Source organism: Caretta caretta, chromosome 3 (genome assembly GCF_965140235.1).
Source record: "Caretta caretta isolate rCarCar2 chromosome 3, rCarCar1.hap1, whole genome shotgun sequence".
NCBI lineage: Eukaryota > Metazoa > Chordata > Testudines > Cheloniidae > Caretta > Caretta caretta.
The window spans coordinates 143,995,133-144,011,097 of record NC_134208.1 but is presented as its reverse complement, the minus strand read 5'-3'; the positions used below and the strand labels follow the sequence as shown (position 1 = coordinate 144,011,097).

The 15,965-nt window shown below is 39.2% G+C and overlaps 1 protein-coding gene across 1 annotated transcript in view; it reads right to left on the bottom strand.

Annotated features, from left to right (window-relative positions):
* The window catches only part of PRKD3 (protein kinase D3), a 78,104-nt gene that overhangs the window by 9,889 nt on the left and 52,250 nt on the right, over positions 1-15,965 (bottom strand). Inside the window, exons 10-16 of the mRNA XM_048843635.2 lie at positions 13,892-13,969; positions 11,327-11,603; positions 7,955-8,007; positions 7,103-7,175; positions 2,271-2,377; positions 1,457-1,618; positions 860-958 (exon numbers count right to left, since the gene is read on the bottom strand). Of these exons, the coding sequence (XP_048699592.1) occupies positions 860-958; positions 1,457-1,618; positions 2,271-2,377; positions 7,103-7,175; positions 7,955-8,007; positions 11,327-11,603; positions 13,892-13,969 (849 nt within the window). The remainder of the gene's footprint in view (positions 1-859; positions 959-1,456; positions 1,619-2,270; positions 2,378-7,102; positions 7,176-7,954; positions 8,008-11,326; positions 11,604-13,891; positions 13,970-15,965) is intronic.

The window sequence follows — 15,965 nt, the reverse complement described above, 5'->3', positions numbered from 1 at the left end:
CCCCTCTAGCCCCAACTGCTTGTTTGACTAATGCATGCTTTCCAAAAAGGCATCCTGTGTTGATTTGAAGACAGTGAGAGATGGGGTCTCCACCACATTTATTGGTAGTTTGTTCCAATGTTAATCAGCCTCATAGTTAAAGAAAATTGTGTCTTATTTCCTATTTGAATTTGTCTGGTTTAAACTTTCAACCGTTAGTTCTTGCTATGCCTTTTACTGCTAGATTAGAGTCGTTTAATACCTGGTATTTTCTCCTTGTGAAAGTACTTATAGACTGTAATCAAGTCACCTCTTACTCCTCTAAGATATACCTGAAGCATGAAGATTTCAGTCATTAACTGATTAGGATCAGGAAGAAACTTCCCCTATGGCAAGATTATTCCACAGTTGTCCACTACAAGGTTTCTTGCACCTTCCTCTGAAGCTGCTGCTATGGGCCACTGTCAGACACAGGACACTGACCTGAAGGATTCACTGATCTGATCCAGATTGGTAATTCCGATGTCCCTACCTGCTTGCTTTGGGAAAATGTATTCTTCCAGCACTCACTGAGGCAGTTGGAAAGGTGGAGGGGTCTTATTCTCTTTGAAGGAGTGAGCAGAGGCTACTACTTACTGAGAGGGACAGTAACATTAGAGCAGGGAAAGTAGAGGTGAAAAACTTCATCCTCAGTGTTCTAAGAGTTGAAAAAAATGTAATAAGGTAACAAAACAGGCAGCTCACATAATTCTAGTTATATTTTGGGTGAAAACATCAGTAACACTGTCCTATGACAGATAATTTTTAAGCTCTAAATTCTATATTTCTTCTTTAGTGGAACAGTGATTTAGGATGAAACATTTGTTATATTTTCACTCACCTGAGGGAATGGTTCTGCTGATGCTAGTAGTACATTTTCTGGTTTTAAATCACAGTGTACAATATTCTTGAAGTGTAAATTCCTCAAAGCAACAAGTATCTACAAAAGAAGGAAAGGTATTTTCAAAATGATTAGGACTGTAAGTGTCTAAGCACCAAAGATCAGACACAAAGTTGTACAATAATTTTGAACTGTACAGACTTCTACAATTTTGCTGTGCTTTCACACTGTGCAAGTGCTATTTTTTTTCCTGATCAAAATCACGATTAGTGTTAATTTTGTTTGGGGAAGGGCAGTTTTTGAATATTTTTATACCACACATGCACCTTTATGAAAACTTAATTTGAGGTGTCTCCTTTAAAACATAACCAATTACACCTCTAGGGAAAAAACGTGAAAACTGTCACCTAGGATGAGAGTCTGAATTCTCATCAGTTCAACTTCCATTAAATACAAAGTCTACCGTTAAAGCTTTGTCTTCTTTAAATAATGATTGAATCTAGGCAATACCTTGGCCTAAATTCTACTCACACCAGTTTAAGAAACCAAAATCTGGCCCCTTTTCTTCAGAGAAGCAAACAGAGATGGAATACCAACCTGGGTGACCATGAACTTAGTGATTCGTTCTGGTAGCCGACTCTTCTCACTTGAAAGAATCATCTCCAGCATATCTCCATGCAACTTTTCCATCACAACAAACACCCGTTCTGGGGTTTCAAACATACATTCCAGGTTTACAATCCCAGGGTGGTGCAAATTCTAGAGAGTTACAAAATTCACATGAAGAACAAAAGAGATATAGCACTGATTAAACAGTTGGAAAATTACACTTATCCTGAGCTACAAAATCAGAAAGGATATACAAATGGAGAATTAGGGATTAGAAACAAAGGGTATGAGGCAGAAGGCATTTCAAGGTGGCAAGATTTAACAAAAGAAATGTGCCAATTGCCAGTATTAAGATTACTTTTGTCTTGAAAGGGAAATTATATCTGAAGTGGACAATTTTGTATATGATACAATCAGACAGGAATATAAAGGAAAAGAGCAAACGTTTGTATGGATTGATGGGCAAGTCATGCAATCAACAGAACAGAAGTCACATGAATTTCAGCTGCTGCCTGTTGCTTCAGGGTGGCCCCAGGAAGCCTAAGTATATCTTCTCCCTCGGTCCGTGCTGGCAGTAAGTAGACAGCTGCCAACAATAAGCTGACAACTCTGCTACCAGCTGCTCACAGACTCCCTGTCTTTCAGAGCCCCCCCTAACAGCTGGGCTCAGATTTCAAGGATTCGGTCTTATGCCCAGCTCAGTAAAGCACTTAAGCACATGCCACAGAATCACAGAAATAATCTTTTCCTTTGACAGGACACAAAGCTTAAATGTGGATTTTATTTAAAATTTATTTTGTACCTGCAGAATGGCAACTTCATTGCGAAGCTGACTTTCCTGTTTTGTAGGGAATCTCATCTTATCAATGACTTTAATAGCCACATCCCGTCCAGTCTTCCTATGTTTTCCTAACAGAAAAGCAGTACCACCCATCAAACAGCAGAAAATCATTCATTAACAAAATTACAGTTGAAAGCTTTCCTCTTTGTGGAAATGGGTACTTTTTTCACAATCATAAATGTTAATACACATCTGAGTTGAAAATTGTAACTGAGATATGAATGTAAGTATGACAGTAAGTACTCTCAATCCTGAAATGCAGGATTCTTCTGCAGCATAAATTTAAAGTGACTGTTGCTTTGCTGTCCAATCTGTGCATTGATACTAAATATATTAGGTGAATTTCACCCCACGCAGATGACCTGCAAAAGACCTATGCACCATTAAGTGTCACATAAGCCCATAAAATCCTGGCCTCTTCTATGCTGATGCTCAGGGTGAGATGGAAAAAGGTGTAAGGATTCTTCTCTCCTGTTGTCCCAGCAGCCAAAGGATACTTCCACAGTGTGCAGGAATGTGCTAGAAGGTACATCCAGCTAATTCACTGGCTGGCATGCCATATGCCCAACAGGGTATAGTCTACATGAAGAGGGATACAGTAGCCCCAAGCAGGTGTGCTGCCATCTGAAAGCTCTAAATGACTGGTAGGGAAAACCGGCTGATCGGGGGTGTGGGTGTGTGATGTTTCACCTCAATAGAAAACATTATACCCTACACAGACAGGATGTCTCAAATGCTAATCGGCAGCTGCCCACCCAGCACCCCCACCCATGCTCAGTTGTTTCCTGTAATGTCAGGATTAACCCCTCAATGAAGAGGGCAGGTTAATGAGGTCAGACACAGAAGGACCTTAGTAATCTAACATACATCAATGTTAAATCTAGAATGAGATTGTAACAAAAACAAAAGGGAATGTCTGCTCAGTGAAAGTGCTGAAAAATATTTTAGAAAAATGTATAAAATACACAGAAAAGTCCACAGCTATAGTATAAGAGGCACAGAGAATACTACGGTGCACTGCTAGACAAATACTACAAGGAGGTCAAACTACTGCTATATAAACAACCTAGCTAGACCTCACCTGGAGTTCTGTATTCAGGACTGGTGGTCATGGCTTAGTAATTGCTCCTGAAGGTTGTTGCATGGAGCAATCAACATAATGTACCTGCCTTAAAGATTTACATGATGAATAAATGGTTAAAAAAAGGGCTTATTTCCACTGGACAAAATGAAGTAGACTTAATGGAGGCCTGACTGAAGTTCCAAATGGCAACAAAGTAGCCAAACAGACTTCATAGTTGAAAAGTAAAAACAATTAAATCAGATTAGAAGAGACTAATACAATGAAAAGCTTGCAATATATCCTGGGCTGACAGAAGAAATGGCATAAAGGCTGAAATCCTTCCAAGGATTTTAGGAGATCTGTTTTGAGGCATCCAGTATCAATACCAAATAAAACCCGCGGATGACATACAGCAATTCTTAAAATGACATAAATTATAGCCACCTGTAAGGGTTAAATATATATATATAAAAATCAAAGGAAGAGGTTCTCACTCCACTAAACATCACATTATACCAAAATGCCACAAAAATAAAGTCAATAGTGGACTAGACATATTCCTTCTGGATACTGGACTTGATTAAAGAACCAGGAGACAATATTTGGTTAAGTAAAGAGAACAAACTGGAGCTGTGCTCACACACAGGTGAAGGATTAACATTAAATACTGTATGTGGGTTCAAAATGGCTTTAAACATAGCCCTTTGATATGGTATTGCTGTCAAATCATACACCAGTAAGAGATCACCCAAATTTCCTCCCTAACCCCACAAAAATGTTAACACCTTTTAGAAATTAAAGGTAATGTGAATAGAGGGGCAAACAGAAAGAAAAGCTAGATATCAATACCTCAAAATGTATCTGATTTTCAGTATCTACAAGTTCAAAATTTTGTCCTACATTCTGCAAAAAAGCAAAAATTTCTCATATACCTAGAGCATCCTATTGGTTTAATTATTTCTGTGAGAAATTTTCTAAAAATACGGGAACACAAAAATGAAACCAAAAGTATTTTATTCACTGTATGTTAACTAGAAGGTTGTATATCCAAATTTTAAATGAATAAGAATATTCCTATTTATGGTATAATGGTTACCAGATCCAATCTGTGAACTGTTGGCAATAAATAGTGAAGCAGTGTTGATTCCAGGATGTTAGCAAGAGAAGGTGGATGAGGTAATACCTTTTATTGGACCAACTTCTGTTTGTGAGACAGACAAGCTTTCAAGCTTACACAGAGCTCTTCTTCTGGAGACAAAGAGCTCTGTGTAAGCTCAAAAGCTTGTCTCTTTTCATCAGAAGCTGGTCCAATAAAATATTACCTCACCCAACTTTGTCTCAGCAATAAATAGATCAATGCAGTCAGAACGTAAGACTTTGGTTATATTCTCTTTTCTTGCTCTCCCATTTTCTTTGTGATTTTAGTATCTTAAATGTGTTACACCATGCATGCATTTTTAAATGGTGGCGTGAACTAAAAAAGAATTTGGACAAATGCTTCATACAAGCATTAAACACATTGGCTAAAAGAAGTATTGAACCAAGGAGTAATTGTTGTAAACATCAAGAGGAGTTTCTATACAAAGGACAGCATAATTCTGGGAGTAGATCAAAAAATGATAAACAGGGAAAACTGTCTAATTCTGTCACAATCTCTCTTTCCCACCCCACAATCTGAACTTAAAAGAGAATCCTTACACAAAATGTCATGCTACCACTTTCCATGGAGTCCAGACGCAAAATAAATTTCTGTCAAGAATGGTGTACAGCTACCAGCCCATCAACTTATATCTCCATCACAAAATTTTCAGAGTAAGAAGAGTATTAATAGCACAACTAATATACAGAAGAATTAAAGTTTCCATGCTTTCTAGACAATGGAGGCAAAATGGAAAGGACGTTTTCTTTCTTTACATTGACTGTTTAATTACTGGTTTCAGAGTAGCAGCCGTGTTAGTCTGTATTCGCTAAAAGAAAAGGAGTACTTGTGGCACCTTAGAGACTAACCAATTTATTTGAGCATAAGCTTTCGTGAGCTACAGCTCACTTCATCAGATACATTCAGTGGAAAATTCAGTGGGGAGATTTATATACACAGAGAACATGAAACAACGGGTGTTACCATACATACTGTAACAAGAGCGATCACTTAAGGTAAGAAATTACCAGGAAGGGGGGGGGGGGGAACCTTTTGTAGTGATAATCAAGGTGGGCCATTTCCAGCGGTTGACAAGAATGTCTGAGTGGACACAGTTGGCAACAGGCTTTGTTGCAAGGATAGGTTCCTGAGTTAGTGGTTCTGTTGTGTGGTTGCTGGTATTTGCTTCAGGTTGGGGGCTGTCTATAAGCAAGGACTGGCCCGTCTCCCAAGATCTGTGAGAGTGATGGGTCGTCCTTCAGGATAGGTTGTAGATCCTTGATGATGCGTTGGAGAGGTTTTAGTTGGGGGCTGAAGGTGATGGCTAGTGGCGTTCTTTTATTTTCTTTGTTGGGCCTGTCCTGTAGTAGGTAACTTCTGGGTACTCTTCTGGCTCTGTCAATCTGTTTCTTCACTTCAGCAGGTGGGTATTGTAGTTGTAAGAATGCTTGAGAGAGATCTTGTAGGCGTTTGTCTCTGAGTGGTTGGAGCAAATGCAGTTGTATCATAGAGCTGGGCTGTAGACAATGGATCGTGTGCTGTGGTCTGGATGAAAGCTGGAGGCATGTAGGTAGGAATAGCAGTCAGTAGGTTTCCGGTATAGGGTGGTGTTTACGTGACCATCGCTTATTAGCACCGTAGTGTCCAGGAAGTGGATCTCTTGCGTGGACTGGTCCAGGCTGAGGTTGATGGTGGGATGGAAATTGTTGAAATCATGGTGGAATTCCTCAAGGGCTTCTTTTCCATGGGTCCAGATGATGAAGATGTCATCAATGTAGCGCAAGTAGAGTAGGGGCATTAGGGGACGAGAGCTGAGGAAGCATTGTTCTAAGTCGGCCATAAAAGTGTTGGCATACTGTGGGGCCATGCGGGTACCCATAGCAGTGCCGCTGATTCGAAGGTATACATTGTCCCCAAATGTGAAATAGTTATGGATGAGGACAAAGTCACAAAGTTCAGCCACCAGGTTAGCTGTGACATTATCGGGGATACTGTTCCTGACGGTTTGTAGGACATCTTTGTGTGGAATGTTGCTGTAGAGGGCTTCTACATCCATAGTGGCCAGGATGGTGTTTTCAGGAAGATCACCGATGGATTGTAGTTTCCTCAGGAAGTCAGTTGTGTCTCGAAGATAGCTGGGAGTGCTGGTAGCGTAGGGCCTGAGGAGGGAGTCTACATAGCCAGCTCAAATAAATTTGTTAGTCTCTAAGGTGCCACAAGTACTCCTTTTCTTTTTGTTTAATTACTGTTCTTTTGCCTCCTTTCTTGCTTTCTGATAGGTGGAGTCTTAAAAGGTAACAATGATTCTTCTCTGGGAAGAGGAGACATGAAATGGAAGAAAACTAGCAAGACTGTTCAGATGATTTTGTCTTGTTTCCAGAATTTCATTTGCTCATGATTTCACATTACAAACAAATAATATGCTGTAACTTAAGCATTTTAACATGAAATATTATGGCAGCAGAGCTGTATGTCATTGGGACAACTCAGATATGAGTAATATATGAAATGTGACTGTAGCTAATATACGGACACTAGCCAACTACACCTCCAGCATGAGCACATACATAGCAAAAGTTCACAGTAACTTACCTCCATATACAATGCCAAACTGACCGGAACCTAGGACCTCATCAGCAAAGATCTGATATACAGAGCTGATATCCTATTGCATGAAAGAGATAAGCCGCAAACATTAGGAGCAATCAGAGAACAAATGTCCATTTGGAAATTCAATGGTACTGGCTAAATTGTTAATCATGCTTTCAATAAACAGTTTGAAATTAAAGTTGCTTTGGTTATTTTAAAACTATGGGGCAGATTCAAAGCTAATGTAAGTTGTCGTATCTGCCTCATTGTATTTAACACTATGGTGACAGTAAAGAAAATGAATAATTTTGTACTAACTGACATATATACATAACATCCACTTATTATTCTGAATGTCACTGAATATCTGCTATCTCATTCTTAAAAATTCCAGAACACACTTTTAGTTCAATCTGTTCTGGGTTCTAATAAAGACAGTCAAACAAAAGGTTAAAAACCTGTCTACTAAGATTATTTTTCACTCATATCTCCGGCCCTTAAGTAAATGAAAATATAAAAAATTCAGCAGAAGTATTTGGAGCATAATTGCATCACCTACAAATATAGGTTTCCCATTGTGTGTGCGCATCATTAATTTGGAAATAGATATACAGGGGAAGGAACTTTCTCTAAGGAAATTCTAGTCATTGTATTACATATGATGACACACACTCACCAAAATATCAATTATGTCAATAAGGGAGACTGCTTTTATGTACCTATTGAGAATAGAGAGTTCCATGGCTGTAAAACCTTTAGGTGTTTTCCCTTGACCATTTTATGAGACATTCTTTCTTACTATCAATTGCTTTAAAAGAGTTTGGGTACATAATACTATTTTTGCACATGACTCACCACATTCTCCTGGATCTGGCAATTTGAAACAGAGATGCTAAGAGATAATTCCTCTGCAATAAGAAAGAAAGTATAACACTTTAACAGAATAAAAAGTTAAGTTTTGTTACTGGTTAAAAATCATTTAACAGACTTCTAGCAATGTAGCTAGGGTGAAAGGCTGTGCACTGGTGTTCTGCAGAAAAATATATATTCAGACTCCAAAGTCACATGTTGATTTAGACAAACTGGTCTGGGTTTTGTTTTGTGAAGCAATAGTTCAGGATTAGTAAAATGCCAAAACTGATGGGAAAAGAGGTTAAAGATTAGAACAATTTGTACAAGACCAGGAGCTGGAAACTGAGATGAAAGTAATTTGCCTACTGCATCGTAAATTGCAGCAATTCTCTGGTAGTGAAACAGAAAAGTAATCAAGTGACAAAGTAAAACAGATCATTTATCTTAACCAAAAGGAATTGTTAGCTATCTGCAGAGTTAAGGAGTTATATGCAATTAAGTAGGTAAATATAAGCAACCAAGGGAAGGAAAATATCAAGTCAAGCAAGATACAGACGAGCATGATAATTTAGAAAATATTGCCTGTGTAAGTTCTATTCTAAATGTTAGTTTTGTAGATCTGCTGAAGGAGGACATAAATCTGCTAAATTTGAGAGCAAATCTGGAAGACTGATCAGAGACCTCTTCAAGTAAAAGAAGCAGACATGGAAGTTCAGAGCACAGAAAATTTCTACTCTAAGTCTTCAGCAGAGAACCAACTTAGACATGAAGTTTAGGAGTATAACCTCATAATGTACAAGGCAAGAAAATAGACAAAACATAGCAACAATTGCCTTTTCCTTTGTCTTCAGGCTAGAGTCAAGCTTCTCAGACAAAAGGACAAAGACCAATCTGCCAAGTGAACTTTCAGAGTATGCTGAACAAATCCCTGGACAATATGAATGTCAGGCATGTTCCAAACCAGAAAGAGCCTTGAACTCTAGGAACACAATTCAAAAGCACAAAGAGAAAGCCTGTTGCTTCCTCTCTTGTCATCAATGCTCCACCCTCAAAGCAAGGCTCTACAGAACTGGCATGGTAACAAGTACCAACTCACTGGGACTAGGTTCCTCTGAATATTGTACCTGAACAAGAACCTCTACAGGTTCATGCGTGTCTAATGACTGTCCTCTTCTATTCGAGACTGGTTAGGCCTTAGTTGGGACAAAGTATTCAATTTTGGCCAAGAAACAGTTGAATTCAAGAAGTGAGAAACAAAAATTGTAAGATTTAGAAAATAACATCAAAATATACATAGTCTAAATTGCAGTAAGGATAAAGTAGGTTAAAAGGAAGAGGAACTTTGTAAAATCACCATTACTGGAGATATTTAAGACTACATGTGACACTCATCTATAGAGATGCTTAGAGAGCATGAAATCAGTCCAGTTACCATGCAGGAGGACAGTGATCAACTAACGGCCCCTTCCAGATAAGCTGATTCATGCATAAAAAACAACATGTAGACTGACAGTTCTCCACTGATCACATATCTGAGGAGACTTAAGAGCATAACTTATTCTACCCAACAACATCATTACTTTACATTCAAAGTACTCCCTCAGAAGCTGCCTATATAAGTTAATTAGCAAGACAAGGTGGGTGAGGTAAGATCTTTTATTGGACCAACTTCTGTTGGTGAAAGAGACAAGCTTTTGAGCCACAGAGCTCATCCAATAAAAGATATTGCCTAACCCACACCCACCTTGACTTTAACATCCAGGACCCGACACAGCTATAACTATACTGTGTACAATTATATGACATAAAAGTTCACTGAATCTACCTCCAGTCTTCTTCCCTCCTACTTTAAGTGAAGCTACACCAACTGGGGAGCTCTGCCTTCTAATTTATTAAAACAAAGACCCGGAGAGCCACCCTTTTTGAGGAACAGTAGTATGTCAGTGATTCATCAATTAAGGGAAGAATCATCTGCAAGCTCCTTACATGCATATATAAACCAAAATACTAAATCGACAGTGCAGATATGAAAAACGGTGCCTAGAAAACAAATTTCTAAGGATTTTTCACGTGATTTGATGGATGTATGTAGTTGTTAAGCTATCTATGTCCCTTTTATAGACAATTTTAATGTCTATAGTCAGACTGATGTTCACTAACTAACAACTGCACTGAAGTCACTGGTTTCCAGGATATATCATGTTATCAAAAGGATTACAAATAATTACTTTTGGCTTTTTAAATACTAAAAAGGGCTTCTGCCTATATTAGTATCTTAGAGTTAAAGCTCAGAAGATGATAGATATATTTAAAAGAATGGTAAAACAGCTATAGTAACCAATCACATTTCACAGAAACAATACCTCTCCATAATTAAATACCAATATGGTGTTTGCTAGATATACATCACACTAATTTGAGAGCATATTTTGTTTTCAGAATATACCTTCACTCATTGATTGAGGGCAGCATCTGAGTATCACTCTGCTGTCGATATCATTACCTACACAGAATAGGTAGGGATTTGATATTGTCAGGGGTAAATTAATTTATCCCAGGATTCCTTGCAAATTTAGTGACACAACAATAGGCGGACGAAGGAGCAGGTGGGCCCCAGCAGTGGACAGCATTGAGGGAGAACTCAAGTGTGGAGGCATAAGCCTGAGCAGGGTAACAGTATGAATGCTGTTGCCAACAGACTCCAAGGAGGTACTTGGAGAGAATGACCTGGAATATCTGGTGTTCAGTACACCAGGGACAGTGAATCTGATGCGCTGTGTGAAGAAGAAGGGTGAAGAAGGAAGGGTGGTGCCTTTCTTCTGCCTTTTTACAACTTCAGTGCAGAAGGAGTTCATCCCACCACTGACAGTATTTACATCCCATTATCGGCTCCCTTCCTTGTTCTTACAGCTAGGGTATAACTACAAAGAGGCATTACATATGTGAAAGGGATGAGGGGGACAGTACCACAAAGTATCTGAAATCTCACAAACTTAAAGAAATTTCACTTAAAGTAACAACCCATTTTTTTTTAAAGTTTATATTAAAAGAAGTACTTTAGTCATGATCTGTATTAAATGCATCAGCTACGTGTGACTTTTACAGTCCTACAATAAAGGTTTTGTAATATGCATTCATGATAGAAATGACAACAAATTCTTAACTACTGTTTGGTGCTACAACAGGTGAAAAGGTTTCTTTTCACAATTAAAATAAAATTCTACATGTGTCTAAAAATTAAGTAAGGCCCCAATTCAACAAAGTATTTACATGAATACTTTACTTTAAATACATGCTTAAATGCTTTACTGAACTGGAGCCTAAATCAGTAACAGCTTCAGTATATGAACAACAGTGCCTTGTCTGCCTGCTTACTGTGATCTTTTCCTTGTCCTGCTGCAGTGCACACGCTAGCTTGAGGAGTGACTGGCATCAAAGCCTGACGGATGGCTTTCTCCCAGCTTTGAGCTACGTCAAGTCCAACTCCAGTGGCAGCAAGAACAGGACTGTGATGGCTGTTGCCATTATTTTCGCCAACAAAGTATACCATGGTGTCAGTGATGATCTCAAAACAGTGTGGGTTGCTGCCCTGCACCATGTTTGAGAAATCTCGAGGCTGATTCACCTGGAGAATTTCTGAAAGTGGGATCTCCTGAAGAAAAATATGAAGCATTAAAAAAATTGAAAACGTACATGTAGCTATAACATATTGGAACTTCTTTCTTGAAGTTAAGAGTCATTACAGTTACTGAACGGGATGTTCTGATAATGTCAAACTTCATATTGCTACAAACTCCACAATTTTTCCAAACTGCTATATACAAGCCCAGAGAGATTTCCAACATTGTTGTTTATCTCCATACATATTTAGGGCCCAATCCAGTACTCTCAAGCCAAACAGAAACATCATTAACTTAAATGGGAGCACAGCTTAAGTAAACATCATGGGATCAGGCTCTTAGTAATAGGACTGTGTTTTATTTTTTTAAATAGCGGTATTATTTGTATTTGGGCTAGGACTTCATTGCATTAGGTCCCGAATATACACACACAATCCTTTTTATGAAGAGTTTACAGCTCAGAGAAGATACAACAAGTGAGCGTGACCAAAACAAGAAGGAATAGGAGACAAAGGACAAGGGCAACAGTGCTAAGAATATGTGGTTACCCAAGCAAGTTACATACACTATTACAAAAAACTAAAGAATTCCCTTCTATATAAATATTAGACAATCCCACTGGCATTCTACCTTGCCATTATCAGCTGGCAAATTACCATAGTACCATGGCAGAAGTGAGACTTGGAGAAAGATTTGAAGAAAGAGAGTTGTAAGTTTATGGACCAGTTAGGGGACAGCATTCCATGCGTGTGGGAAAGCGTGTGTAAAGACATTTGTAAAAAACTGGACAAGCAGGTGAACTAGGCTGGCATTGTAGTGAGAGGAGAGGGTCACTCAATAAGAGGCAAGAGCGGATAAGTAGGAAGGACAAATTGTGAAGAGTTTTAAAGGTGAGGACAAAAAGCCTTCAAATAGTAGAAAAGTAAGAGTTAGTGGAGGGTTTTAAAGAGGTAGTAACATAATGTGAGCAACGAGTGAAGAAAATGTTAACAGTTGTGTTTTGAATGGACTGGAATGGGGCAATCTGAGCATCAGGGAGGTCTCAGAGGAGAAGATTGCATTGTTCCAGATAGGAAGGAGGAGGACCTGGACAAGAATTTTAGCTGAATGCACAGAGAAGAAGCTGGATCTTAGAGATGTTATGGAGGAAGAAACTGCAAGATTTGGACACAGCCTGAATGTGCTCAGCAAGAGGGGAAAAATTTCTGCTTAAATTATCAACACATTCTGAGCATTTCGCTACAAAATGTATTACTATATTAATAACCTGCTAGAATTATTGGCAAGCCTTGACTATTTACTGATTGGGCTGCACAGCAAGATGAGAATAAAGAAATGCATTTAACTAATCTTGGTTAATTACTCCTCAGAGAACAATTTCAGTTTTATCTTAGGAACTTAAAAGTAAATACAGGAGCCCATGTGAACATTTACAGTCAACATGTATAGTAAGAGAAGACCCCAGCTTTTAACAAAGCCATCTGTCAGAAGTGATTGAGCTGGCAAGTTACAGAAATGAGAGCAGATGACTGAAGTAATATGGAGTGAAAAATCCCTTAATAAAGTTGAGCATCATCCATGTTAAACTCTTTGTCAAGGCCCTGAGACTTTCATAGTTATTTATTTACCAATACCTTTTACAAAAGAAAAATTATTTTCCAATGCATTCTCTTTCTAAAATCTGACATGTCGTATCAGCTTAATCTGCAGCCTGGGAGGTTTAGGTTATATATTAGGAAGAACTTTTTAACTGTAAAGATAGTTAAGCACCGGAATAATCTTCCCAGGGAGGTTGTGGAATGTCTGGAGCTTTTTAAGAACAGGTTACACCAACACCTGTCAGGGATAGTCTAGGTATATTTGATCTTGCCTCAACACAGGGACCTGGACTAGATGACCTCTCAAGGTCCCTTACAGCCCTACACTGCTGTGATTCTAAGCTACAGCCCCAACTGTACAACACACAATCTACATCTACAATGGGGTATCACCAGTTAGCCAAACTATCCAATAACTGCTAAGAAACTTCATATGCTAAGCTAACACGCCTTTAAATAACCGTTTAAATATTTTTTTTTAAAGTGAGAGACATTTAGTCCAGGTGATTAAGCAGAGGAATGGGAAGCATGAGCTCCTAAGGTTCTAGTCCTAGCTCTTCCTATCTGGTGCCTTTGGCAAATCACAACCTTTCTGCCTCAGCTTTGATCTATAAAACAGGGATAATATTTATCATTCTACCTCAAAGGTTTGTTGAGAATAAACTGGATGTTTGTAAAGTAACAAGTAAAGTGCTATACAACTGCTGAGTATTATTACTTACCTTGTAATATTTTGTTCCAGATTCATTTTGAAATAGCGTAAGACATTTACTATCCAGTCTCCAGTAATGTCTCTTTCTCTACAAGACATACCACAGAGGATCATCAGACACAAACAAAACAAAACTGCTAAAACTTCAGTTTCCAGAAATTTAATGTAGAGTGGTTTTATGGTACACATGATATACTGCACACATCAGGCTACCGCTGCTAGAGTTTTCAGTTTACACTGGATGCATGAAGCAGTATGTACTTTGGGATACATACGCCAATTTTTAAAACTCAAGAACAGACGCATTCCACAAACTGGAAAGAATGGTTACTTACCCTATGGTAACTGTGGTTCTTTTCGAAGTGTTGTCCACATGGATTCCACTCATGGTGCATGTGCTCCATGCAGGCAAGATCAGATTCTTTTGGCTAGCAGTGTCTGTGGGGGCCACACCTGCATCCTAGGTGTTCTTACACAGCTCCCACCCACGGGTATTAAGGGCTAAGAAAGCCCAACCATCCCTCAGTTCCTTTGCCGATACAGAATCCGAGAGGAGGATACTGCAGTAGTGGGGAAGGAGGATGGTTCATTGAATCCATGTGGACGACACATCTTAAAGAACCACAGTTAGTATATGGTAACTATTTTCTCTGAAAAAAGGAGTAATTGTGGCACCTTAGAGACTAACAAATTTATTTGAGCATAAGCTTTCGTGAGCTACAGCTCACTTCATTGGATGCATTCAGTGGAAAATACAGTGGGGAGATTTATATACACAGAGAACATGAAACAATGGGGGTTACTATACACAGTGTAAGGAGAGTGATCACTTAAGATGAGCTAATACCAGCAGGAGAGTGGGGGGGTGGGGGGGTGGAGAGAAAACCTTTTGTAGTGATAATCAAGGTAGGCCATTTCCAGCAGTTGACAAGAACGTCTGAGGAAAGGGTGGGGGGACGGGGACATGGGGAAATAGTATTAACTTTGTGTAATGACCCATCCACTCCCAGTCTCTATTCAAGCCTAAGTTAATTATATCCAGTTTGCAAATTAACTCCAATTCAGCAGTCACTCATTGGAGTCTGTTTTTGAAGTTTTTTTTGTTAAAGAATTGTCACTTTTTAGATTAGGTCTCTAATCGAGTGACCAGAGAGATTGAAGTGTTCTCCGACTGGTTTTTGAATGTTATCATTCTTGAAGTCTGATTTGTGTCCTTTATTCTTTTACGTAGAAACTGTCCAGTCTGACCAATGTACATGGCAGAGAGGCATTGCTGGCACATGATGGCGTACATCACATTGGTAGCTGTGCAGGTGAATGAGCCTCTGATAGTGTGGCTGATGTGATTAAGCCCTATGATGGTGTCCCCTGAATAGATATGTGGACACAGTTGGCAATGGGCTTTGTTGCAAGGATAGGTTCCTGGTTAGTGGTTTTGTTGCGTGGTTGCTGGTGAGTATTTCCTTAAGGTTGGGGGGCTGTCTGTAAGCGAGGACTGGCCTGTCTCCCAAGATCTGTGAGAGTGATGGGTCGTCCTTCAGGATAGGTTGTAGATCCTTGATGATGCGTTGGAGAGGTTTTAGTTGGGGGCTGAAGGTGATGGCTAGTGGCGTTCTTTTATTTTCTTTGTTGGGCCTGTCCTGTAGTAGATGACTTTTGGGTACTCTTCTGGCTCTGTCAATCTGTTTCTTCACTTCAGCAGGTGGGTATTGTAGTTGTAAGAATGCTTGATAGAGATCTTGTAGGTGTTTGTCTCTGTCTGAGGGGTTGGAGCAAATGCGGTTGTATCGTAGAGCTTGGCTGTAGACAACGGATCATGTGCTGTGGTCTGGATGAAAGCTAGAGGCATGTAGGTGGGAATAGCGGTCAGTAGGTTTCCGGTATAGGGTGGTGTTTATGTGACCATCGCTTATTAGCACTGTAGTGTCCCGGAAGTGGATCTCTTGTGTGGACAGTGTGTATGGTAACCCCCATTGTTTCATGTTCTCTGTGTATGTAAATCTCCCCACTGTATTTTCCACTGAATGCATCCGATGAAGTGAGCTGTAGCTCATGAAAGCTTACGCTCAAATACATTTGTTAGT